This window comes from Brassica rapa, chromosome A06, assembly GCF_000309985.2.
Source record: "Brassica rapa cultivar Chiifu-401-42 chromosome A06, CAAS_Brap_v3.01, whole genome shotgun sequence".
In the NCBI taxonomy this organism is placed as follows: domain Eukaryota; kingdom Viridiplantae; phylum Streptophyta; class Magnoliopsida; order Brassicales; family Brassicaceae; genus Brassica; species Brassica rapa.
The window spans coordinates 20,367,930-20,393,436 of record NC_024800.2 but is presented as its reverse complement, the minus strand read 5'-3'; the positions used below and the strand labels follow the sequence as shown (position 1 = coordinate 20,393,436).

The 25,507-nt window shown below is 37.0% G+C and overlaps 7 protein-coding genes and 1 long non-coding RNA gene across 13 annotated transcripts; 3 read left to right on the top strand and 5 right to left on the bottom strand.

Moving 5' to 3' along the window:
- Positions 1-108: 108 nt before the first annotated feature.
- Positions 109-1,529, bottom strand: LOC103874034. Of its 3 annotated transcripts, none has more exons than XM_009152435.3 (4): positions 1,249-1,421; positions 924-1,179; positions 644-828; positions 124-377 (listed from the first exon to the last, which is right to left on the bottom strand). In XM_009152435.3, the coding sequence occupies exons 2-4, from the start codon at positions 1,174-1,176 to the stop codon at positions 264-266; spliced, it is 552 nt and encodes a 183-aa protein (XP_009150683.1). In that variant the 5' UTR covers positions 1,177-1,179; positions 1,249-1,421; the 3' UTR covers positions 124-263. The 3 variants fall into 3 exon arrangements, with proteins under 3 accessions (XP_009150682.1, XP_009150683.1, XP_009150684.1); XM_009152436.3 differs by having other exon boundaries at positions 1,276-1,411; XM_009152434.3 differs by having other exon boundaries at positions 109-377; positions 924-1,529.
- LOC117126185 lies at positions 1,478-3,302 on the top strand. Its single transcript, XR_004448644.1, has 2 exons — positions 1,478-1,555; positions 1,979-3,302. It is a non-coding gene; the product is annotated as an uncharacterized LOC117126185 (long non-coding RNA).
- Positions 3,303-5,499: 2,197 nt separating this feature from the next.
- LOC103874033 (ruvB-like 2) lies at positions 5,500-7,422 on the bottom strand. The gene is made up of 2 exons (XM_009152433.3): positions 6,571-7,422; positions 5,500-6,324 (listed from the first exon to the last, which is right to left on the bottom strand). Exons 1-2 carry the CDS (start codon positions 7,317-7,319, stop codon positions 5,673-5,675), a joined length of 1,401 nt encoding a protein of 466 aa, XP_009150681.1. The 5' UTR covers positions 7,320-7,422; the 3' UTR covers positions 5,500-5,672.
- A 463-nt stretch (positions 7,423-7,885) lies between these two features.
- LOC103874032 lies at positions 7,886-9,127 on the bottom strand. The gene is made up of 4 exons (XM_009152432.3): positions 8,787-9,127; positions 8,670-8,715; positions 8,337-8,588; positions 7,886-8,122 (listed from the first exon to the last, which is right to left on the bottom strand). The coding sequence occupies exons 1-4, from the start codon at positions 8,886-8,888 to the stop codon at positions 7,998-8,000; spliced, it is 525 nt and encodes a 174-aa protein (XP_009150680.1). The 5' UTR covers positions 8,889-9,127; the 3' UTR covers positions 7,886-7,997.
- Positions 9,128-10,647: 1,520 nt separating this feature from the next.
- LOC108872188 (DNA polymerase epsilon subunit B-like) lies at positions 10,648-12,010 on the top strand. Of its 2 annotated transcripts, none has more exons than XR_001958958.2 (3): positions 10,648-10,936; positions 11,103-11,252; positions 11,320-12,010. XR_001958958.2 is itself a non-coding variant. In XM_033273674.1 (3 exons), the coding sequence occupies exons 1-3, from the start codon at positions 11,183-11,185 to the stop codon at positions 11,827-11,829; spliced, it is 333 nt and encodes a 110-aa protein (XP_033129565.1). In that variant the 5' UTR covers positions 10,943-11,182; the 3' UTR covers positions 11,830-12,010. The 2 variants fall into 2 exon arrangements, 1 of the variants encoding a protein (XP_033129565.1); XM_033273674.1 differs by lacking the exon at positions 10,648-10,936 and having other exon boundaries at positions 10,943-11,252; positions 11,320-11,419; positions 11,667-12,010.
- Positions 12,011-15,785: 3,775 nt separating this feature from the next.
- LOC103874029 lies at positions 15,786-17,501 on the top strand. The gene is made up of 3 exons (XM_009152430.3): positions 15,786-16,439; positions 16,522-16,709; positions 16,776-17,501. The coding sequence occupies exons 1-3, from the start codon at positions 15,887-15,889 to the stop codon at positions 17,289-17,291; spliced, it is 1,257 nt and encodes a 418-aa protein (XP_009150678.1). The 5' UTR covers positions 15,786-15,886; the 3' UTR covers positions 17,292-17,501.
- On the bottom strand, positions 17,491-20,516 carry LOC103874030 (DEAD-box ATP-dependent RNA helicase 27). Of its 2 annotated transcripts, XM_009152431.3 has the most exons (12): positions 19,966-20,370; positions 19,687-19,872; positions 19,427-19,612; positions 19,252-19,335; positions 19,123-19,164; positions 18,971-19,039; positions 18,583-18,885; positions 18,457-18,495; positions 18,275-18,379; positions 18,124-18,192; positions 17,905-18,030; positions 17,491-17,813 (listed from the first exon to the last, which is right to left on the bottom strand). In XM_009152431.3, the coding sequence occupies exons 1-12, from the start codon at positions 20,368-20,370 to the stop codon at positions 17,652-17,654; spliced, it is 1,776 nt and encodes a 591-aa protein (XP_009150679.1). In that variant the 3' UTR covers positions 17,491-17,651. The 2 variants fall into 2 exon arrangements, with proteins under 2 accessions (XP_009150679.1, XP_033129489.1); XM_033273598.1 differs by having other exon boundaries at positions 19,123-19,335; positions 19,966-20,516.
- Positions 20,517-21,508: 992 nt separating this feature from the next.
- LOC103874028 (ACT domain-containing protein ACR1) lies at positions 21,509-24,466 on the bottom strand. 2 transcript variants are annotated; one of them, XM_009152429.3, is made up of 7 exons: positions 24,212-24,466; positions 23,512-23,633; positions 23,377-23,422; positions 23,143-23,257; positions 22,991-23,058; positions 22,435-22,910; positions 21,509-22,347 (listed from the first exon to the last, which is right to left on the bottom strand). In XM_009152429.3, the coding sequence occupies exons 2-7, from the start codon at positions 23,583-23,585 to the stop codon at positions 21,693-21,695; spliced, it is 1,434 nt and encodes a 477-aa protein (XP_009150677.1). In that variant the 5' UTR covers positions 23,586-23,633; positions 24,212-24,466; the 3' UTR covers positions 21,509-21,692. The 2 variants fall into 2 exon arrangements, with proteins under 2 accessions (XP_009150677.1, XP_018514927.1); XM_018659411.2 differs by having other exon boundaries at positions 24,035-24,422.
- Between the last annotated feature and the right edge of the window lie 1,041 nt (positions 24,467-25,507).

Here is a 25,507-nt window from a genome sequence, read left to right as displayed (position 1 = left end):
AATTAGTAAATGATTTGTTGTGCAATTCTGAATCTGTGAATAATGTTGCAGTATTGGCCTAAATGTTCTAAATCTCGTTTGAGAGAATACCTTAAAAATGCTCAAATATTTAAAACGTTAGAGCAATTAAAGTTCTTGAAAATATTATTTGAGACTGGATCTTCATTTAAAGCATTTATGATTAATAACATCGCTTTACATATATAAACTTTCAAATGTTGTCGGATGTGCTTTAAGAATATCGACGCTTTTGAAGACGTCTCTCATGAGGATCCAAGTTCCGGAATGCTGTGTAAAGCTGGTCTCCACCCACCGCCACCTCTTCCTCCGCCGTAGCTCCGTCTCATAAACCCATTTCCACTGATATCTCCGGCGACCTATAAAACCCGTCGTCATTAAATCAAACATCCATACAGTGGAACACAGTTTAGCATGTCTTAGACCAAAATTTAAGGCATGTGAAAGATGTGCATTTGCATATGGTCATGTAGCCCGTAATAGAATTGCAAAACTATTTAAAAAAAAAACATATTTAAAATATTCTACATGACCTATAGAGTATTATTTTACAACTACCAAGCCGGAGCCGGTCATTGTAAATTCTTAATGTTAAATGTCAGAGCATATGGAAATGCGAACTTACCGTATCATCATTAGATACATCTTCTTTCGGATCCAAATCCGAATTTGGGTTGACCCGACCATTATGATCCTGATCTGCCTTCTTTCTGTGTTTCTTCATCTTCTTCTTTAGCTCAAGTCCTCCTCCTTCTTTCAATAGCTTGCCAAGCTTTACACACTTCTTCGTCGCAAACTCCTTCAAGACCTCTGCACGCAAAATTACTAACAGTGTTAATAACATAACAGAGGAACTGAAAAACTAATAACAATAACAAAAAGAGATAGATAGATTTTATGTATGCCTTCGAAGCTGACGAGACGGTAGACATGTCCGATGAGTAAAGTGTCGTCAGGACGAAGGAGCTTGAGCTGCTTCAGTGGTGACCCTTTCTCGTTCCTCAATGTCGGTGACGTTACCACCACCGCAACGTAATGACCGGGGTTGGATTTCATGACGTCGCTTGCTGTCACCGACCAGTAAATCCTCTCCACTTTGTTCTCCGCCGGGTGATGGATCAAAACCGTCGCTGCCTCCGCCGCTTGACAATTTCCCATTTTCTAAAGAAAGAATAATTATTTTGTTGGGTTCTTGTTAAGTAATATAAAGAAAAGATTAAAGAGCGTTACGTAGGGCTTTTAATAAATTCTTCCTACTGTTGATTTGTCAGGTTTGACAAGAGAGGACGCTGGAGATTGATAAAATATTTTTAAGATTACGAGAAAGAAAAAGGACGGAGAATAAAAGAAACAGAGAGAGTTTTTGTAAAGTAAGATGTCGACGGAGATTAAGCAAAGCAATGAATAAATAAAGAGGTTGGGGGCTTACAAGGTGGTGGTGGAACTATTTATTATACTAGGGGCGTAATCCCCGCGCAAGCGCGGGGCGCGGGGTCGGTAATATAATTGTGTCTATGCATAAATATTTAGTTTGAAGGTATACTTGAAGAAGATGTCGTGCTTTGATGTGGTCTTTGATTTATCAGTATTTGTATTTTTAGGTTTGAGGTTGGCTATTGACGTGTGATTATTTTATGTGTTTCGGGTGGTGTATGATTTTTGTTGTTGTAGCAGAATAGTTTATTTTATGGTGTTTAATGGGTGTTGTGTTATTTGAGACTAATGTTTTTTTTTTGTTTACATATTTGAAACTAAAATGATTTTAGAAGCTTTTAGGGTGTTCTAGTTTTAAAGGGATTTAGGTGAATTTTACAGTAATATGCATAAAGAAATCAAACTTGGCCATTAACATATATATACGGTGGTCTCCTTCCTCACCAGGTTAAACATAACCAGTCTAGCGTCCAGATATCCTTTTCTTTTGGATCTGAACTCTTTTCTTTATGATGTACTTGTACAGTTGCATATGGCGTAGTGAGTATAAACAGAGAAGTCTCTACTTGCATGAAGAGCTCTAGTGACAATGAAGACAGTTTTGAGATGCCATTCATTTCAACTCAGGGATATGTGTTAAGTGTAATGTATTTCCTCAGATCAAAACAGAGTCACAAGGCAAATGTAAAGATGAAATAATAACTATATTAGAAATAGAACTGTGTTTACAAGCACTCAAGAACCTTGAGAGGTTTATGATGGAGTACTCTCACCTCACCCTTTAACACTTGATTGATCTAAACTCTAGACAGCTCTTATAAATTATTCTTGCTTAGGGACTCCTTTAAATAGTGGATCCTTCATGCTCTTCTCGTGAGCCAACTTGCACTCTTCTTTGAGCCAACTTTCACATCATCCATCATCCCATCTCCATGTCATCAATCCACACTTACAATTTGACAGTGTGGTTTGGAGCAGAGTTTACTCAAGAGAGACCTCTGATCTGGATGACTATCAAATTGAACATGAATTTAAATTGGAGTCACCACAATCCTGAAAATATTATACAACCATCAGCTTGGATTGACTATCTTTTATGAGTATTTTTCTAATCAGGTAAGTAAAATTCTCTGAGACTCTTTTGAAGCTGTTGGTGCCAAGGCGATGGTGGTAGGACATACTCCTCAGTTATCAGGCTTAAGCTTGTACATTTATCTAAACTCATTCCCAAATATCTTAAACACAAGATTCTGTAGAAAAACTGTGATGAAATATGTTTTTTTCCCTTGTTAGTGAATATGGTTGCAGCATATGGAGAGTTGATGTGAGAATGTCCAGTGGTATTCATGACTCTAGACCAGAGGTATTTGGCAATCTTGGCTCTTGATTAGAGATGATGACTGGCTCTGGTGTTGTTTCTTCAGATTCTGGAGATAAGAGGGAACAAAGCTAGAGTTATATATAAAAAAAAAAAAAGAGAAACAACTGCGACCGAGAAATATGAAAAATATTTATTATTGTTTTATTTTATTTTAAGTCAAAGTATATGTGGGTTCCAGATGTCCCGTTGAGAAATAGGCAGCCTGCATAATGGGAAGTTAGTTATGATATTGTTGCTAATAAACACATCTCTTACAAATAATGCGTTTGAAGTTTTGACAAAATGCAAGAAAGATTATAAATACTCAGTTTCCTCACCTCCAGAAACTTAGGGACTGATGCTATTGACCAAGAAAAGTTTTGGCTCAGAGCCGTAGATTTCGAGTTTGTTATGAAATGCGAAAAAGCTAAGCCAACAGACTGATACTCAAATTCACATCCCTGCAAAGTATCAATGACATTGAGATTAATGGAAAATAAGATAACTTGCGAAGTTGTAAGAGATGTCAAACACTGGAGTTCCAACTAAAGTGAGTACCTTTCTAGACACAGCATAACATGTTGTGTTCAGTGTGTCCTATCATTTTGTGCTCTTGATAGAACTGACCTCACCAAGCAGAGTAAACGAATTCGCCATTAATGGATTTGCTGCTTGATAGAGAGAGAGAGATCTTTGGGATTTCATTTCGATGTGACTCTTAATCCCAAGCAACGAAGCCATTTATAGATGGAGCTTCAATCGGTTACATTGGAGGATGATACGGCCGAGTTAATTCGAGATAGTGGGAGGAGTGGTGCTGAAGATGTAAATGCAGAGATTAATGTTTCAAGAGGACCACCGTAGGCAGTGAGATGTGATGAGTCAGGTTTGCAGACTCTCGAGCTCAAGATGTGAAACTGTGAAAAAAAAAAGAGTAGGCTTTCAAAGACAAAGTGATTATCTCGTTTACTAAAAAAGCAAAATAAAACTCTGACTCCTCACATCTTAGCATACGATCCAAACTTTGAAAAATTTACAAAGTGATTGATCTCGTTAACTTCAGATAAATGAACTTAAAAAGCGTTGGATGCTGTACCTCCATCACATACACCGCTGCCGTCCTCTCTGTAGCAGTCTATGAATTCTCGTTCCCAAAAATATATCAATTCTCCGGTCTTGATCTTGTTTATACCGTCCACCGCTCCAACCACCGTGAGTGCCCAATAACTTCCTATTTTATCAAACACAACCACAATCTCAACCGCAATGGCGATGCACAAAATCCAATCATGCAAATAAATAACGAATCATACCACATATGTGTCCCTGATTTTTGACTGGTACGACAGCTCCTTCCTTTCTCCAGTTAAGGTCACGACTGAACCCCCTCGAAAAGAGGGACGGTAGTCAGGAGCGGGACCAGCAGGATGAATCCATGTATCACCAAATTCTGCAATCAAAGATTGAACATTAGATCATCGGCTCAGGGCAAAATAGAAGATTTGAGAAAAGAAAAATGGTTTTCGTTACAGTACCTTCTCATCAAGAAGGAGTAGAGTGATTCCCATGAATTCACCATGCTTCTTTATGTTTTTCGAGTCCCAAAGACAGAGTAAACTGACAACAATGAACTGGCCAGATCATTCGACGCGGAGAGCCTCAAACGCGGAGTGCGAAACAACAGCATCTCATATTTATAGATTTGAGACTGAGGAAAGGGAGACGTCGACATGGAATCTGGATCCAATGGGATTAACTATTATGGCAGAATTAATACATAAGTGGAGGCGAAGAGATGAGACTCTGCAAAGCCAAGACGGCAAGGTTGAGTTATGGAAGAGAAAGTAACATGGAAGCCCTAATCCGGCGACGCTTACGCAGAGTTTGACTAATTTATCAGACCAAACACTGAAGACAGAAATCAGACCAAACCCAAACCAGTCGGACAAAGTAAACCGAACAATAAGTAGGCCCCACATTATTTATTAAATGGACACGTGGACAGCCTTAGGAGAGGCAAAAGTGCCTCATTATATATAATATTTTGATTTCTATTGATAATGACATTACTATTATATTTTTATGGGAAAATTAATTTAATGTTAGTAAGGATCTTGCATATCGCAACCAGTGAATTGATTGCTTAATTCTCTTGAATTATTAAGTTGACCAGGGTGTTTTTTTGGTATCTAATTTAAAACTAACACCGACTGTAAATTTAATAACTATCCATTTTTTAGTTTCTACCAATGCTATTCAACGTTTTAATCTAAGAGTGAATATTTGATGCTTTGTTAACTAATCAGAAATATTTGAACGTGTCAAGTATCTAATTATCTTTGACACAAAACTGTTGCAATGTTGCAACCACAAAGTCTACTACGATGTCAAAACAAGCTAATTTGTTTATGGTTGTACTACAAAGAAAAAACATGTTTTTTGATATGAAATTAGTAAATTTATCACGAAATTTAAAGTTGAAATTGACTGACCAAGAAATTAAATTCGTTACACCAAAACACGCCACCAAAAACCGATGAAGTCTGGTAAGACAACACTCCTAATTAAATTTTCTGAATGCGTGTCAAAGTTGTACTGAGTAAAGTGTAAACACGACACACGCATACATATGCATGCAGAAAAAAACACTATTCTCGTTTTAAAGCTGGACTTCAAAGCCCATTAAAGATCTTAACAGGCCAGATTTGTTACGAAACGAAAATATAAATCTTACTACAACGATCCATTGTTAAGACATTCATTACAACTTGCAAAAAGAAAACCAAACATAAGACAAGAGTCATAGATCGATAACATCACGGAGCACACAATAATAAACGGGTAAACAAAGATGGAATCATCAGGTCTGCATAGCATCTTGTTCGTCTTCTCCATCAGCTTCTATAGGTTCGCTGAACATATACTGACTCTGATACTCAACAAGGTACTGCATCGACCTCCTCGCATCCAAGAACAATCGATAAACTCTGTTGATATCCTCAATCTCCACGACTTTCCCTTTCCGCTTCTGGCAAGACAGCGCAGCAGCTGTTATCAGATGAATCGCATACCTCAGAGAAGTATCGCGCCCGATCAAAGTCAAAAGCTGCTTCGCCTCTTCGTTCATCTCAACGTCTTCCTCTTGGCAACGTATCTCCAAGATCTTCCTTATGTCTTCGTCCGTGTAAGGCTGAGTCGAGATGATGAGAAGACGGTCAAGGAGGTCGATCGGGATCCCGTGAGGTGATTTCTGGTTAGTTCCGCGGATTGTCGTGACTCCTCGGTTGGTTGCCACGACGAGGATCGGTGACATTTCGTTCTCGAGAGCTCGGTTGAGGAATGAGAAGCATTCAATGTCGAGCATGTGGACTTCGTCGATGAAGAGAACACCGGGGACTATCTCAGCTTTGCCTTCTTCTCTCCACTCCGCTACTTTCGTGTCGATCTGTTCACGAACTTCTGATCGGATTTCTCCTGTATCACCCGTGAAAAGGGCAAGAAACCCTTGCGTCCTGCTCAAGAACAGAGCAAACAAAATAACTTAACTAACAATACCTCAAACAAAATGTCTTACAGATACATAGTTACAAAGGTTGATCTAGCTAGCTCACTGCACTAACCAGATGTCAACCAAACATTAGTAACCTCAAGTTTGACACATCTCATCTGAAACTAGTAAGCTAAATCAACTACTTTACCAACCATTTAATCACTAGCAAATGTCAAACAATACAAGAAAGTGAAAAACTTGTTTTAACCTGCTGTTGATAACATCAATCTCATGAAGAGTGACACAATGCACAACCTCTTTCCTCTTCTGGAGCTCACCATCAGGGCACTGCACAAACTTAGTCTGAGCACCCATAGCATCATAATCCCTAGACCTCGAAAACGACCTCCCAAGCTTACTAATCTTCCCAGTAGCCTTATCAAGCGCAATCACATCCCCGCTCTGCACTTTCTCCTTATTCAAAGACTCAATCAGCTTCGCTCCCATATCGTACACAGTCTCCATATCCGTCGTCTTCATCGTCAGCTTCCCGGACTTGGACGCAACCCCCGAAGAAGCAGGCCTATCGATCTGAACCTCCACGACCTCTCCTTCGATAACCTCGGTCTCCTCCTTGATCCTCACACCGATCGCTTTGCGGAAAGACTGAGTCAAAGCCTCCGTCTTCGACATCTCCAGGGAGAATATCTCGCTCCCCGCGATCATCGCGAAGGGCGTCTCCAGTCCGAGGGATTTCGCCATTCCCATCGCGATCGCCGTTTTGCCGGTCCCGGGCTGCCCCGCGATTAGGATGGCCCGACCCGCGATTTTGCCTTCTTTGATCATCTGGAGGATTACGCCGGCGGCTTTGCGGGCCTTCACTTGACCTACCATTCCTTCGGAGACGGCTCGGGGTTCGAGGGATGAGTCGAGTCCCAGGCCTCGGATGTGTGAGTGTGCGCCGATTCGCTCCACTCTTGTTAGGTCGCGGCTCTCTGATAGCTTTAGCTCCGCCATTTTTTTTTTGATTGATCGTCTTCGGCGATTGAGGCGGAGGGAGGAAGAAGAAGAGCTTTTTGAGGTTTTAGGGTTTAGAAGAGTTGCTATGCAGTGGCGAAGGGACGTCGATGTAATTTTGAAGTAACCCTTATCAAGGGTAGATACGTAATTTGACAAAGCAGAGTTTCTCATTTAGTAATGTACCCTTGTATTATTGGTGAAATTACATAACGATCCCTTTATTTTTTAGGAGTTAATTTTATTAAAGAAATGTTTTAATTTGGATTAGCGTTTAGCATTTGGTTCTCGCCGGTTCTTTCAGTTTTCCTGCGAAGGAAGAAGACGAACTTTTGAGGTTTTGGGGTCTAGAACATCTCCATCCCCACTCCATAATTTACTGCAAAATGGAGTGGAAAATGAAGCAGTAAAAAAACAAAAAAGTGATTATTCCATAAATGGTAAAAAAATTTATTTTTTGTTCATACTCTATTTTCCACTCTATTTTTTTAGTAAATTATGGAATAGAGATGGAAATGCCCTTAGAATTTCTATGTGATGGCCAATTCAATGTAATTAAGTTGCTATGCGATGGCCAATTCAATGTAATTTGAAGCAACTCTGTTAAGGGCTAAACGTAATTACCCTTGTGTTTTTGATGAAATTACATAAGGATCCCGTTTATATTTTTCACTCTAATCAAGAAGTTTCAGAGGTTGGATCCTGGATATGAGTTGGGTTAGAACTCTCTTTGGCAAGTTTCTTTGCCTCTCTCCTCTTCTTGACTCTTTTCGTCTTATCATTTCCCTCAAAGCTCACTTTCTCTACAAAATTAACAGAGTCGGACACGTAATGTAATTATTACACGAAAGAGACGGCTTTGAATGATTGTACAAAAAGTTCAACAATGCCACAACTTGAGTTAAGTAGATTCTGAATAAAGTCAAAAACTTTCCAAACTCTTGGGTCTAAATTTCGTATACAAGACGATTACGACATTTAGTTTAGATATGTACGAAAGTCAAAAAAAAGTCGTACCTTCTTTCTCTGAGGCATTTAGTCGAGCAGGTTGCACGCAACTCGCCTCTTCTCCACCGTTGCTGTCTTCACGCGTCTCAATCATTTCCGTCGGAAGCAGAGGTCCGATGACTTTCCTCCGTCGAGCAGCTTCCTCTTTGAGCATCTTCATTCTTATCCTCTTCCTCTGCGCTCGACTCGGTTTAGTCTCTGACTCGTCTCCGTTTTCATCGTCGTCGCCGTGATTTGATGAATCGATCTTCACGTAATCCTCTGAATAAATCGACTGTGATTTGTTATATAACTCCCGATCTACCAACGTTAAATCATGTTAAAATTACATAACAGTCGTACCTGGGTTTATGAGTGTTACATCGAACGGTTCGTCATCAAACCCAACCTGAAACCGCCAATTTAAACCAATTAGAAAATAAACAAATTTTAAACCGAGAAGATGTAATGAGAGAATACCGGAGACGGAGAAGAGGAAGGAGACGAAGGCGATGAAGGAGGATACAGTGTTTCAAGAAGAGCTTCGTGTAACTTTCGTCGCTTTTCCTCTCGCCTTGGCATCTTACGATTGCTCACCACCCGGCGGTGAAACCTCCGTTCCCTGATCCCTAATGTGCAACTTTCCAAATGTTTTCTTCTGCAACCCCTAGACTTTTGTGTTATTTGTTTTCTTTACCCAAAGCTTTGTATTTTGGAGTAAACACACCCCGAGACAGAGTTTACTTATTTTATTTCGTACGTTGACGTTGGTGTCGTGTGAAGGAGAGAAAATGCTAAAAGTGAAAGACTTCCTAACAACTAGGAAAAAAAACTTTTTTGTTTGACCTTCGTTTTCATGATCTCATGATTCTCATCTGCCTCGCAGATAATACTTACCTATAGTGTTAGTTGAAACGTAACTAAAAATATCGTAAATTTAACTCACCTATAAGTGAAGACCATGAAATAAAGCATACCGAGCTATACAGAATCGACGGAAATGTTGAGGAGGTTCTATTCTACAAATTGAAATTTATATACAATCAGAAAATCTATATGCACACAAAATCAATCCCTTAAATTAACAAGAAACATGAAAAACATTAATTTATTAGGGGAAGTTTTTGTTGTCTTTTATCGTTGACAAATAGTAAAAACACCACACAATTTTCTTTTTTTAAATCGATCAGAAACAGACAGCAAACCCTCTTGTTCAAACTCATCACAAGCCTTCTCTTCATCTATCCTTCCCATCACCATACAGCTATAGTTTCTCCTGAGATCCAACGGTCGTCTCATCGCAGCCCTGTTTTCTCCGCCACGTGTGACAAACCGGCAGCGTTCACGTGTCGTCGTTGACGTATTAAGTGTGAAGCTACGAGGGAGAGTGGTGCTTGGTTCTTCACAGATTTGAAAGTTACCGGCCGGCAAACCGAATCCGCCGGAGCCACCACCAGTGATGAAACCGACGGAGCATGATGTCATGCTGCGTATGTAGGCGTCACGTGCCATGATCAAGAAACGTACCGGGGATTTCATCAGTCTTGCTATGGCTCTCTCTTTCTTCATCTCTTTAGCTTTCATGATTTTAAGCGAAATGAAAGATCGAAGACTGAGATGAAAACAGATTTTATAAGAGAGAGACGATGTCGTCCAATGCTAGGAGATCGCTATAAATGTACCTTTCATTACGGAAATAAATATTATAAGGGGTATTATAAATGTATCTAGTTGGATGTTACAGTTTTTTGGTACTTATCTTATTAAAAAAACTATATATAAATATAGTTTACTTTGTTTAAGATTTTGCTTACATCAAAATGAGGTTGAAGTTGCAATTGCAATCCAGCCATTTGTTTCTGATATTTTTAGTGTTACATATCGTAGAGTGTTGAAGCTAATAAAAAAATACAAAGAACAACAAAAGAATCATAGCTGAGATTTTATCCATTCAAGCTTGATCGTGGTGGCGAGATTAATGGTTAGATAGCAATTGCCAAAGTACTCGTCCATATGTCATTAAACACGTTATCATATTAATAAATATAAAGTCCAAAATATTATCTTATAAGATAGATTGAGATATGACACCAAATTTCATATCTCATTAAAAATTTATGAAATGTGAAAACTACGATGAGTGAACGATTCATTTGAAGAAAAAATAGTATTAAAAATACAAGATTGGTTAGGATGGACTTGAATTTAGCAGTGATACAAATTTCATTATCAAACCAATTTGTCAAATAAATATTACTTCAACTTTAAGTTTTAAACAAAAGTTTTGCACGGTTTCTCCAAGTAGGCAACTTGAAATGTCAGCAATAAATGTTATGCTAAGACCATCCACAACGGTGGTCCATAATGAATCCTTAGCATTAATTTTTAAGATTAATGAAATATAATAATAATATTTTGGCTTACCTAAAGACGGATCAATCCTTCAAGAAGGATTGGAAGGACTCGATCCTTGATACACGTGCCCCTTACTCTGCTCTTTTTCTCTCTCAATCTCTCCTCCCTTGCTCTCTCTCAATCTCTCCTCCCTCGCGCCATCATCTCCCATGGCGGAAACAAGGGTTGAAATCTCAGATCATGTGGGTGGTGAGGTCTCTCTGACGGACTCGGAGGTTTGTTCATCTGATTTGTGCAATTTTCTTTTGTTACCACTGTGTTTCATCTAATCGGTTCTCATCTCTAAGTGTTTCTCCTGCGTAACTAATGGATCTCTATGTGGCTCTCAATTTGCTTTATTTATTAGTTTTGGATAATCTGATCGAATCTGGATAAGTATAGGATTAGATTATGGAGTAGCATGGTTGGATGCTGTTGGGTTTCATCACAGAAAGTGAAAGCGGTTTGGTAAACTTGGGAGAATGATTGGAAACCATCCACGGCTAAAAGAAAGTAGTCGGTTTTTATTCATTCCAGGTCCTGATGACGCAGGTACTACCATCTCCATCACTATCTTAATAAAGATATATGACTAATAAGAACTTATTATATCTGACAGGTCCCTCAACAGTCTTGCCAAGATGCGGCTTACCAAACTCTTTAACTGAAGAGCTTCGAGATGTTATTCCCAATGCGATATTTTCAAGCAATCCATGCAGGTAAGTTCTATAGATGTTGGCCTTGCACGAAGTTTCAGTAATCTGAAGCCTAGTTTAAAGTTCACGTTTTTCTAATCACCTTGGCCAAATCTTGACTATTAATTATTGAAACGATACTTAAGCTTGAAATATAGTTTCAATTAGTTGAACGAATACACTTGGTGATGAAGAACAGGGTTCTTGTTTTTCTAACGAGGTATGCCGATAAGCACTCTTGTATGGTCTGAACACATTTGCACGATAACAGGGTTCTTGTTTTTCTAATGAGGTTAGCCGTTTCCGTGCTTCTGCACTCTTCTCCAAGTTCTCCAAGATTGCTTGGATGTTGCGTAGTCATTCTTCTTATCAAAGGATTGCATGTCACTGGTACACGAGTTAGGAGAGGAGCATCGGTTGACCTGATCCTCTGAATCAAATGGTGATAGCACAGAAGTTGGAGATTTTGTTCCTTTCTCCATAGCTGAGGAAGGAGACTGAGAATATGGAACAGGCGATTTCCGAGGATAAGGATGTGCTGGTTTCCTCTTTGGACGAGGAGGTGGGATCACAACCGTTTTGATCGAGCTGTCGCTACTACTGTCAGCTTCACGAGCCACCTGCAAACGGATCAAACAAAAACTGTCAGATTACAAAACCAACTAGATAAGTAATAAGTATATAGACAAGACCTTGGAGAAAAACTTTTGAGCATGGCTTCTGATCTGAACAGCTGTTTTGGAAGAGTGAACCAAAGGATTGTTGTTGTTTTGAAACAGATAGTATTTGCTCACTGTTTTGATTTCTAAGAATTCCTAAAAGAGGAACACCATTGGACACACAAAATAGTGTGGAGTCCTTAACTATTCAAAAAAAAAAAAATAATACTATAATAATCTTAAGGACTCCAAGAGCAAGTCCACTATTGTGGATGCTCTAACATATCAAGACTTTTTATACTTTTAAGATTATAACCTCCCCCTATATATTATTTCAGAAGTATTGCAACATTTTTTTTGTAGCCACGTGTCATCACTAAAATGATTCTTAGAATCTTTAGAGAAATATGTTGGTCCATCTAAATATATAATAAGCTTTTTATTAAGAGTAATTGGCGTAGATGCACCCAGAAACCCATGTAATTTGCCATATAACCTTGTTTCTTTTTAATATTTTTAGTGACTATAATACTCTTATCTCTATCGCTCTCTCTTCTCCCTTTTATGTGTTCTAATCTCTTTATCTCTCGTACAAATTCTTCAAATCATCTTCTAATTCAACACAAATTTTTATTTTTTATTCGGATTCTTTTGACACCCATAATGCTAATCTTATTATTTCACCCCAATTCCAATGTTTCCAATTTCGAATCACAATCAACTTTTAGATAATATATACATTAGTAGGTATTTTATTACTTATCTGTTATTATTTAGATTTTAATGGATTCTTAACCGATACATGAAGTGTTAGTTGTTACAAATAGATTTAGAGCTATTTAATAGATAACTAATTAATTGTTAATAGTTTCATTAACTGATATATGATTTGTTAGTCGATACATTTGTTTGATACATAGATTGTTAGATGAAACTGAAATTATTAGCGAATATGTTAGTTGGTATGTAGATTGTTACCTGCTATGTAAATATTTAGGTGATAGATCTAGAGTTACTTGTTTTCGACAAAGCATAAGGGCATTTTCGTCTGCACAGTGTCAAAAAGTTACTCCATTTTGGGTTATCCATAATTATGGGCATTCAGCAAATTTGTGCCTTAATTGGGGATATTCCACACATTGTTTTTTTTATTAAACCACAATAAATATATTATTAATGTGCTTCATTATTTTCTTAAATAAGATTACGGAATTGTCTAATGTGGCTTAAGTATATATGACAATTAATGACTTTGAATAATAAAGATTTGATAAAAATAAGTGTGTATTATAATTATATTTGTTTAATTTTAAGCTATTTAAATAAATTAAACAATCATAGTAACCATATAATAAAAATTAAAAAATTATTTATATATTATATTTTGAATTTTTTAAAACGAGTATAAATTACTAAAATTGTTAAAAGTTTCACATTCAAATCTTGTGATCTATGATTTAAAACTTTTGTCATGACATGATACAAATAATTAAAAATTAATATAAGTTGAAAGTCTCATTTAATAAGTATCAATTATAAAAAATATATAAATATATGTATCATTTTAAATAAAACTATGTACCATATAAAAATACCTAAATATCTTAATTTTAAAATTTACTTTGAACATTTTTTTGATAAAAAATTTGAAAAAATATTGACAACTTAATTTTTTAAAATATTATAAATTACTTAAACCATTAATCCCACAGTGAAAATTTTGTTATCACTAATTTAGACTTTTTGCTATAAGAGATACAAATGATAAAAAAATGTGAGTATAAAACATCATCTAATAAATATTAATATTAAAATATACTATATATATGTTACTATCATTTAAATTTAATTATATATCATATCAAGTAGAAAAAATATTTTTTCGATTTATAAAATTCATTTATATGTCTGCACCAATTTAATTATATAAGTAGTAGATAATGACTTTTTAATTAATTAATATATATATTATTTCATAATATGTTATAAACATATAATATATAAAATAATTTTTATATATAATGTTCATCCCGTACAAGTTAACCTAGTCGATAATAAAGTTTACAAAAGTCAAAAGCTGGATTGATGCAACCAGCTAGAGTTTCGTTGATGGACTTTGGACTTTATATTTCATTTGAAGAAACCGTGCAAAACATATTGAATGATGGTTCCATCTAGAGATGGCAAAACCTAAACCTGCCCGCGGGCCCGGCCCATTTGAACTTGCTGCGGGGCGGAATTTGTTAGTGGAGGAGAAATGATTTAGAGCAGAGCTTGTTTCTAGTCGAAGTTTGCTTATTGGATTGATGAGACTGGTCAAAGATAGGAGAGGAAGAAACAGAAGCTTGATGTTTAGTGTTGAAGGCTTGAAGTGGTGCCTCAGTTGGTTGACGGCTGCCATGGTAGTCCAGAATGGTTGGAATAAGCTCTCTTCGGGTTGGATCTTTGTGTTCAGAAGACGATGGAGTAAAAGCTTTGGAAGTTCGGTTAACACCAATACTAATACGGTTAGGTTACTAATGAGAGTATCTGAGAAATGCACAGCCTACGCTATTTCGGTTCTTTGGTCAGTCTGCAAATTAGCTTATGGGGAATGTTTTAAGTTAAAGCTGGGTTGGCTGCTAAACTTCTGCTTGAAGCAATGGTCTACATTATTCAGACGAAATGCTTACTAAATGTAAGACTCAAACGAACAATCCAATAACAAAGAAATTAAATTTATTCGACAATCATTTTGACTGGAACTTAAAGGCTTATTGTACAATGAAGAATATAAATAGATTTTGAAATCTGAAAATGGGTCTCAGACTTGTTAATGGGATCGAGAGTCTTTTTCTTAAACATGCGTTTGTCTGAATTCTTTCACTTGTGTTACAAGCTAAGTGAAAATAAAGGGACTAGGAAGAGTCTAAGTGTTTATTTGTTATACAAACTTACAAAGGCTGAAATACCAAAGGCAAAATTGTTTATTACGATATTGATAAAAAAACAATTAAAGTGACACAGGTTACATAAATATCTCCTTGAATGGGTTGCAAGTTTTAATAAACTACACTGAAATAAAAATAGGATTGAGCAAATAAACCAAATCCGAAAACTCAAATCAAACTCGATGCGATAAAAATGAACTTGAGCCAATCCGAATCCGACATAAATACCGAATAGATCTTGTTTTATAGTATTTTGGGTTATGAGTATTATCCGAACCGAATCCAAACCTAAATGAATATCTGATAGAACTTGAAATATTTAAAAAAAAATTTAAAAAAATTATATCAAACATGATTTCAATTCCTAATATATATCCAAAATACATTAAGATATTATTGAACAATGTAAAAGGTATACCTGCACTTTTGCACAACGATCATAAACGCTAGATGGTGAAGCGAAGAAGAGACTCCGTGATTAGATATTCTAAAGAAACTTTTGAAATTCAAAAACAGTGAAAAAATCTTTACTCGTTAGTCGTATGTCTCTGAGAAGTTCTTTCAAGATTTATAAAGACCACGACTTGTTAATTCTGAATGATATAATAAATAATGGATTAAGGTTACCGTTTTCTTTGTTACCGTTGTCATAGTTCTATCTTAGCTAAACTATTTAGGCTTTAACCTAGGGCCCATTAATATTTAACCGTCAGGGAAATGTACGACGTTGCCCCTCTTAACTGAAATTACAACAACGGCGCCGTTTTAGTTTAGTTTAATTAACTTTTTTTTTCTCGGTAATCCAAGTTAAGATATTTACGAAGGTTGCTTAGCTTTCGAGCTGTTGTAAAAAGATCACGATCACAACTTGTGAGAGAGAGATATCGAGAGGAGATTCAGATATGGCTTGGTTAGCTAGATCCATCGCGAACTCACTCAAGCTCGACGAGGACGATGGAGATGATGAAAAGAGACTTTCTGGTGAAGATTCCGTTCCGAATCAGTCGGTGTCGGAGTCACAGTCTCCCCGAGGGGTTAAGGAAGACATCTCCGAGCTTACCAAGACCTTGAGAAGCCAATTCTGGGGCGTAGCTTCGTTCCTCTCGCAACCTTCCCCGTCTCCGGATCTCCAGGAGAGAAATCAGAGTCCAGATGATGCGGAGGAGGAGGACGAGGATCTGATCGCTGGGATTAGGAACGATTTCGCGGAGATTGGAGGGAGATTCAGGACTGGGATTTCGAAGCTCTCTGAGAATTTACCTGTATCCGATTTCACAAAGATCGCTTCGAACTTCTTACAGTTAGGTTCAGAAGGAGCCGATCCGAAGGATTACGGTGACGTAATCGGAGTCACCGAGGAGCTAGTTGCGTTCGTGAGGGATCTCGCGATGCATCCCGAGACTTGGTTGGATCTTCCTTTACCTGATGAGGATGATGATGATTATTCCTTTGATGGTAAGTCTCTTAGCTTCAGGAGGATCTTTGTCACTCACTATAGATTGTTTTATCTTGTGAATTTTGATGCTATTTTTTTCAGAGTTTGAAATGACTGATGATCAACACGAGCATGCTCTGTCCATGGAAAGGCTTGTGCCGAGCCTTGCTTCTTTGAGGATTGAGCTTTGCCCTGAATACATGAGTGAGAATTGCTTCTGGTTGATTTACTTTGTGCTTTTGCATCCTAAACTCACTCAACACGATGCCTCGCTTCTCTCCACTCCTCAGGTAAGTAGTAGTAGCATCTTGTGATTCTTGGGATGTCAAAGTTTAGCTGATGTGATTCTTGTGTAGGTACTCGAAGCAAGAGCAATGTTATCTCACGAGCTACAGAAACTAAACAGAGCACCTGTGGAAGGAGAGAGTTCTGAAGCTAATGCTGCAGTGGTTGAACCTCTTGCCGTGCCTTACAACCCTTCGCAGGAGTCATTAGCTGCTAAACCCGTAAATCCGCAGGAGTATGAGACAGACAAGCACACAGTTGAGAGCAAGGAGATACAAGTCGTTGACAAATCTGTGATTGAAGAAAGAAACTCATCTACTGATTCTTCTTCTTCATCTAGATTTGTCAACGTGCAAGCTGAGGATGTAGAAGAAGAAGAAGACGCAGATGATTGGTTGAACGATGAAGAGAGTTCAGATGCTGTGAGCGGCATGGAAGGAGGAGCAACTTCTAAACATCCTCTGGGTGAAGAAGACGAAGAAGATGTATCGTTCAGTGATCTAGAAGATGATGACGAGGAAAGAGACGTACCGGTGAGTTCCAAGAGATCTACTAACTCTAGTTCACCAGACTGGGTACAGATATAAGACAGCCAACACAGGTCAGGTGAAAGAGAACAAAGAATCAAACCATTTGCTCAATGTCGATGAAATGTAATTTAAATTACCGCTAGTGTTCTTTTGGTAATATAAAACCTAAAATCTCTTCTATCAAAAATCTGTTCGATGAAAACTCACTCATACGAGGCCTTTATTAGAAACTCCAATGTTTGTATAAAAGGTAGAATTGGTTTATCATTACGATTGTAGATTAATAAGAAATTGATCTTCAGATCCTGGATTTGAAGTATGGTAACTAAACACATGTTTCAATGAAAAAAAAAGTGACAAATGCTCAAAAGTGTATCAGGGACAAAACTGGTCTCTCTTGTCTTGTCTCGTCACTACTTAGTACCTTTCGAACTTAGTTTTACCGCCAGGTCTACCACCACGACCTCTGTTAAACTTATTATTAACCGGTTCTCTCTTGCTCCTGTACCCGTCTCCTTCTCGATGTATCTTCAGCAATACTTTGGGTGGTGATGAGAAACAGAACGAAGCCGCAACCTCCTGCAGAAAAAAAAAAAAAAAATTTCGTTTTACTCAACTCAAAACTGCAACGTATACTAAGATCATATAACAGTAGATTTTGCTTGGTTACCTTGAGATCGAGTCGGTGAGCATTAAAGACATCTTTCATAGAGTGAGAATCATATCCTGATATGTAAGTCTTGTATGCTTCTTTTGCTGACACGCTCAATGCACTGTTTTCAGATATCGTCTTTTCCTGCAAATTTTTTTTAAAAAAAAATACATTAGTTAAACAAGACCTCTATGCTCTTGAATAAAGTTTTGAGAGAGAGAGAGCCAAATGTTTTACCAGAAAAGCCTGCACATTGAGCAACTTCTCTTCCTCGAATTCATGTTCTTCAACAGGAATCTTCGCAGCCTGGAATAATTCAGATTCTTCACTCAGTTATATAGTCTGTGCAACAATGTCATCAAAGTTCCCATTTGACGGAAACAATTACCTTGAGATACTGAATAAATTGCAACTCCGTTGGAGTTAGAACAAGCAGAGCCTTCCCTTTTGCACCCTCTCCACGAGCTGTTCTACCTACTCTATGAATGTATTCCTAAATATATTAAAAGTAAAGATACATCAGAGTGATTTCTTAGCCCTATATGAGTACAATTTATATAACTAACATACCGTAGGATCATCTGGAGGATCATACTGCACAATCCAATCCTAAAACAAAGCAGACAATATTTAATCAAAGACCAAACCCCAACTAATAAGATCAACATTTAAAAAATAGTTGAAAAGGAAACATACCACATGGGGAAAGTCAAGACCACGGGCACCTACATTAGTACACAATAAGACACCAGTTTCCAACTTTACGAACTGGAAAAACGTTGAAGTCCTTTTGCTCTGCTCCATCCCTCCATGGATGGCGAGGCAGTCTATTTTGATGTACCGAAAGAGTTCCGTGTGAAACTTTGTCGATTTGCAAGTGGAGAAAAACACCATGATCTTCTTCTTCCCATGAAACGTCTTCAAGAAGGTGAGTAAGAAGAGTAACCGCTTCGCACTTGGCACAACGCAGTAACCTTGCTCCAAGCCTTCATTTGTAACCTACAGTTTACAATTTCCACTTTAGAAAATGAAAAGGAAGAAAAATGTAAAGAATAGATCAAAGAATAATGTGATCATCTGTTACCTCTTTTCTTCCTTCGTCCACATCAATATAAACAGGTGACGTAAGTGACACACGAGCAAGATCCTCAACCTGTTGGTTTAACCGAATGCAACCATTCTCAGTAAGCCTATACTATTAAGGAAATAATGAACAGAATGGTAAACAAAACACACCTTGGAAGTCTGTGTGGCGGAAAATAATGAAGTCTGCCTTGTCTGCAGCATATAAAAAAGACAATTTAGACACAGTGTCCTTATTGAATCATTAGTTGCTTCAGTATGCAAGCCGTGAGAATAGAATACCTTTGGTAGAAGCTTAATGATCTTCTTCATATCTTCTTCAAAGTTCTGTTCCAGTATCCTATCAGCCTCATCCATCACAAGAAACTGCAGTTTAACACATAATAGGAATTGCATTAACTCAAAACCATGACAAATAAACACTAGTAAATTGTAAATCGGAGTTTCTGTGTGTTACCTTCAAGTTCTTGAACACAAATCCATCAGTATTCTCAAGGTGATCGAGAAGTCTTCCAGGGGTAGCTACCAACAGATTAACACCTTTGACAAGAATTTCAACTTCTTTCTTTCTGGGCTCACCACCAATAACCTTTCCCACGGTCTGAGAATGGAACTTAAGAAGCTCCTTCGCCACTAAATATGACTGAAACATTAAAGATGTTTTGAGTATCCACTCTTGATTGATTCCAGTAATGACAGAAAAGTTTAAATACAGACCTGAATGGCAAGCTCTCTTGTTGGACAAATCACAATAACACCGGTCCCATTGCGAGGAGTAAACCGGACATGGTAAAGAAGCTCTACAGCTGGTATAAGAAAAGCTAAGGTCTTTCCAGAACCGGTTCTGGCAGCTCCGAGTACATCTTTCCCCATCATCAACGGCGGAATGGCTTTAGCTTGAATCTGCAACATTCAAGGATTAGTCTTGTAAATGGGTTAATAATAAAAGGTTGAAACTTTTTTTAGAGCTATACAAAAGACATAGTAGTATATTACCTGAGTCATGCGTGCGAATCCCATCTCTTTGATGGATTTATGAGTGTTATCAGATAGCCCCAATGACTCAAACGTTTCGTTGGTCATTATACCGTTTCCACCACTTTCCTCCACTTTGTCTTCTTCTTCTTCTTCGAGCTGCTTCGCTTTCTTCTTCTTCTTCTTCTTTGGTTCTTCATCGTTAATTGCTTTGGTCTCTTCATCCTCCATCGCAACCTGCTTTAGTTTCTTCTTCTTTTTCTTCTTGGGTTCTTCATCTGTTATTGCTTTTGGCTCTTTAACCTCCGTCTTCGCTAGCTGCTTTAGTATCTTCGCTTTGTCTTTGTCTCTGGATCTTTTCTTCTTCGTCTTCGTCTTCATCTCTTCCTTTTCGGGTGAATGCTGCTCCATATCCAAATTCGCCATGGTTGCTTACTCTTCTCTGATGAATGAAGGGCTTTTCTTCTGAGAAAGACTTTGGTTTTTTAACCTCTATCAAAATCGAAATAGAATGCGACGACGGATACAAGATTATTAGGGTTTATCAAGGTCTCTCTGTATATCAGTATTTCATAAAACCGGACCGGAACAGAGTTGGTTTAACTGTAATAAACTATAAAAAAATCTCTAAACCGACGAACCAAAAAGAACTGTTGGGCCGGGTTTTATGTTTCTATTTAGAAGTTTCTTTTTTTTCCTGATCAAATCTATTAAAAAAAATTTAGCTCAATGTTTTTAAAAATGGGTCTGCTTGCCATATTCAAAACAAATTTCCTAAAACTTAATTTATGTCATTTAAATTGGTTTAAACTATTTTAAATTAGTTAAAGTTTATCAAGTTTGATGTAAATTCATAAATATGTGAAAGAGGTGTTAGTTGGAATTAGATTTATGTAGAGTCTTTTGATTTTGAAAGTTGAAAGATATGTTAAACTTATAAAGAATATGAAAAAAATTGATGGCAAAAATTTATGAAAATAAATTAATATAATGATTTTAAGAATGTAAGGAATATATGTTGTACCTCAAAATATTGTTTTATGTGTTAAATTGTTGAGGATATAACTTCCAAAAACACTAATTTTAATAAATTTATGATTAAAATATATAAACAATTTAATAGCAAATGATTTTTTGTATAAAATTATAAAATCATCAAACCAATAACAATAAATCTTAATAACACTAGATCTTAATGAGAATGTAATAATCTATAAATTAATAACATGAATCTTAAAATTCTAATAATCATTATAAATATTTTTTTCACTAACACTCCCTAGTGAAAATTCATAAAACTGTCTAACCTATTTTATCTTGTATATATAATTTTACAATTCATTTAAATAATTTTATGATTAAAACAAAAAGCTAAAATATCTATATAAATATAAAATATATAGAAAAAAATAATAATAATTAACATTTACAAAACGACTAATACCCCTTAACGAGTTTTTAACCAATGTCAATTTGCCTCCTTTCTTTACCATCCTCTACTAAGAGAAAGTTAAAAAAAAACAATGAAAATGTAATTGGGTTGAGTCAATTATTACAGTTTTGGTTTAATAAATCCATTTCATTATGTGATATATGTCAAAACTAAACCCAATCCCTTTTAATTACATTTCATTCAGGAAAACACATTCCTAGTTCAGCTGTATTTACAAATTACAATGATAAATCACGTGAACAACCAAGGACAAATAAAGAGAGAACGTCTCCTAACTGGAGACTTCACGAGGATCTTATCGTCTTATCGACGTCGACAATCTCTCTAACTTCGACCATAACAATCTCCCAATCGACGACTTAGCTCTGTTTTCCTCCTCCACATCACTCGACGAACCTAACCTCGTCGACACCATCCCAACCGTCTTAACCGCCGAGACAACCACTCCACGCAACTCTCTTACAACCGCTTCAACCGCATTCGCATCCTTCTCACCACCGCTCACCCCCGCGACATAAAACGAACCAACCGCATTCTCACCTTGAGTACTCATCTCCGCTCTTGTTATCGACAAACCGTTTTCTCTCACAGTTCTCGTCACATCCGACAACAAACCCATCTTGTTCTTTGTCCGAACGTCAAGCTTGAACCCGCGTGAAGCGCGTCTCGATATCGCAGCTACCAAACAATGCCTTAGTCTCTCCCTTTGTCCTTCCGTTTCTAACGTGCACCCGTTCTTCTTCCTTATGAAATACTCTTGCTCCGCCGTTGAGCCCCTTGCTCCAGCGACGGCGTGAAACACAACGAATTGTAACTCCTTTAACGCGCATACCGTGTCGAACAATAATTTTGGTCTGTCTCTACACTTAACGCTCACCATTGAATAACCATTGCATGCTTCGATCGCTACGTGTATCCTCTCGCATCTTCCCCTCGACAAGGCATCACACCTGTTACATATAATGTGGCATGTAAATAAAATATGATAACGTAACAATCTATTTTTATTACTTCACAATCTATTTTTTATTACGCACCTGTCTCCACTGCAGCAGTCGCAGCCAAAGCAGTTCTCGTAGTCTCCCTCAGCGTACATTAGCTCGTGAAGCCGTCGCTCAGTGTGGGCCCACCCTACCGGAGCTCCTTTAGCTTCAACTACACTCACAACGACACGAGACTCATCGCCGACTCTTTGATGGGCCTCCATGACTATATCCAGATGATCCTTCACTTGGGCCTTTCTTATTGGGTCGATAATGGGCCCACCGTTAAACCCGTCTTCTAGATAAATCACCATCGCCGCTCGCTCGTGGTGGGTCCACGCAACAGCTGCAGTCACATGACATCCAATGTCGGAAAGTACGGCTGAGATCTCGGACAGCAGACCCGGTCTGTCAATTCCGGTTATCTCAAACGCCGTGTGCTCTGTTGACACGTGGCGCTGCTGCACTTCACGTTTTAGATTACTCTGCATCTCTTTTGTGATACCTCCCTTTCTACTATAACATATTGCCTGAATTAAACAGAAGAAAAATTATATGAATAATCAAAATTTTTGATTATAAAAACTAGTATTATTTATCATTATTTAACCTGCTGAATGTAGAGAATCAGGCTTCGGTCTGTGAGCTTGTTCCCGAGTTGGTCCGTCACGTGAAACACTAACAAAGAGAAATATTTCAGATGTTATGTGAAATAGCTGGTCCACCATGACGACATGTGATGATGAAGAAGCTGAGACCTACCATCCATGAACCAGTCGCCATCAGATGAGATGTAAGATTTGGAGATAACGAGATCGAGATCAGCTAAAACCTGGACCATGTCCAGTAATATCCCGTACTTATTCGCGCTATCTACCTGATTATATATAAACACACATGATTAATTAGGATTTTTGGAGTAATTAAAATAACCATTAACTGTTAGCTTAATGATTAAGAATTAAGAAAAAAAATCATCCAGAGCTTTTAGATTACCTTAACGAGTGTACAATTAGGGTCTGAGTCGTTGTCTACACAAACACTAATTAACGCCAAGAAAAACCAGCATTAAAACAATAGGATTATCATGATGATTGGTTTAAAATAGATGAGAATCTACAAAGAACGAACCTGGGAGGATTGATTCTCTCGACGAGTGATTCTATCTCGGAATCAATCCGAGGCTGATAAGCTATCTCCATCATCTTGTTATTCACCGCGAGTATTGTTTGGTTAGCTCTCAAAATTCAGACCTATATGTAAAACAACACATAAACCTGTTTTTAGCGGAGGAATTATGTTATTTACTTCTATATTTTTAATATGTAATAGCAATTGTATAATTTTACCAAGTAAACGAGGTGATCTATCTATATTATTAAAGAACAATAAAAGGTTAATGATTGTATCAAAATCTAGATAAATAAGAAAGCAGCCAGTATCTTCGGGCTCAGATTTCATATATATGCATTTATCTCCTTTTCACTAAAAGATTAATTAATTAACTAAAAGTCTGTACAAGGCTAATTATTCAAGATAATTTAAGCTTAGCTAGATTACGATAATATCTATGACTTGTTCGTATAATTTGAAGAAATACAAACAAAAACTAACTCGCATTGGAAAAAAAGATACTTAAAAGTAGAAGACAAACCCAAAGTTGTCTTCGTGAGAAAAGAAAAACAAATATTCAATTCTTTGTGCTCATGAACGCATATATGAGAGAATCTGAATCCGAATTGTCTTGAAAACCCAGAGATTTTGGTTCTTGTTTTTTTCTCAAGAATTTCAAGACGAAAAGAGAGAGGAAAATGAAGGCAGGGAGATATACCTTTGTGTTGAGGTTCTGATTCAACAGAGACTAATGGATGAAGAAGAAGAATCCTAAAAATGGAGAGATTCTATGGAAGAAAATAGTGAATAATTCTTCTTTAGCTATAAAAGAGGAGCGATACTTGTGTTGGTGGACGAGAAAGAGAGAAGCGAAAACCCAAATTATATCGTATCTATTTATCACATGTCTTGTATCTCCTGTGTATATACACATACATCCTACGTTTTATATTGCCATCTTTTGATATTTTGGAAAAGAATACTTCATTTCCTAACAAATTTATTTGATCATGATCTCATACCCTTAAACGTGTTTATTGTTATCAGACTTTAACGGTAAAAATAGTTATGAATAATGAAAATTAAGACTAATTCACTGAAAGTACAAATATTTTCTTTAAATGTTTTTTTGGGGGGGTCAACCTTCCTTTAAATGTTGTTATTTCGAATATTTTGTGGTTTTAAACGAAAAAGGCTAAATTCAGAAGACGCCTGTCGACTCTCATTAGGATCTTGGATTTGCTCGACGCTGATTACGGAGCACCACATTCACCTAAAATTCATACAAAACTTAAAATAAAACAAAGAAAAATATAATAATAATAATAAAGATAAGTGAAGAGAATATCAAACGTGTAAATTCTGAAAGATGATGTGTTTTATCCAGCCAACACCAGATATGCCACGTATAAAAATTATAAAGCCACATGGCATTATGGGTGGACGTTGAGAGTCGCGATGGCTCGACTCTTCAGAATCGCAAGAAACAAGCTGGCTACGTGTTTGGCTTCCATTTCAAGTCAGTTCTTAAATTTCGTCTATAGAAGATGCACTTTCTACACCTCATTAGTCTCATTACTACTGAAATTTGAGCTGGTAAAGGTTAGGTCTGGGCATTCGGGATCCTGATCAGATTTTGCTTTTGTCCAATTAGATTTCGGTTTTTCGGGTGTATCTATATAGTAATACATACTTGTATGAATGTTCTGATGTGGTTTACGTACAAATCGTGTTCTGATCACACAAATATAGCCCAATCCATGTGTAACTTAGTCTTTGTAATGGCTTATACAATTGGCAAAAATAAAATCATTATAATGTCGGTCTATTTTTGTCAAAAGTCAGTTTGTTACGTAGTTATACCATTTATTAGCACGTTTTAACAAAAATAATAATTGTGATATCAGTTAGTTATATAACATTATTAACACATACTATTGTTTTCAAGATTAACATTCACTAGATTAAGACCCCGCCTTGCGCGAGATGAACATTATATATATAATGTATTATA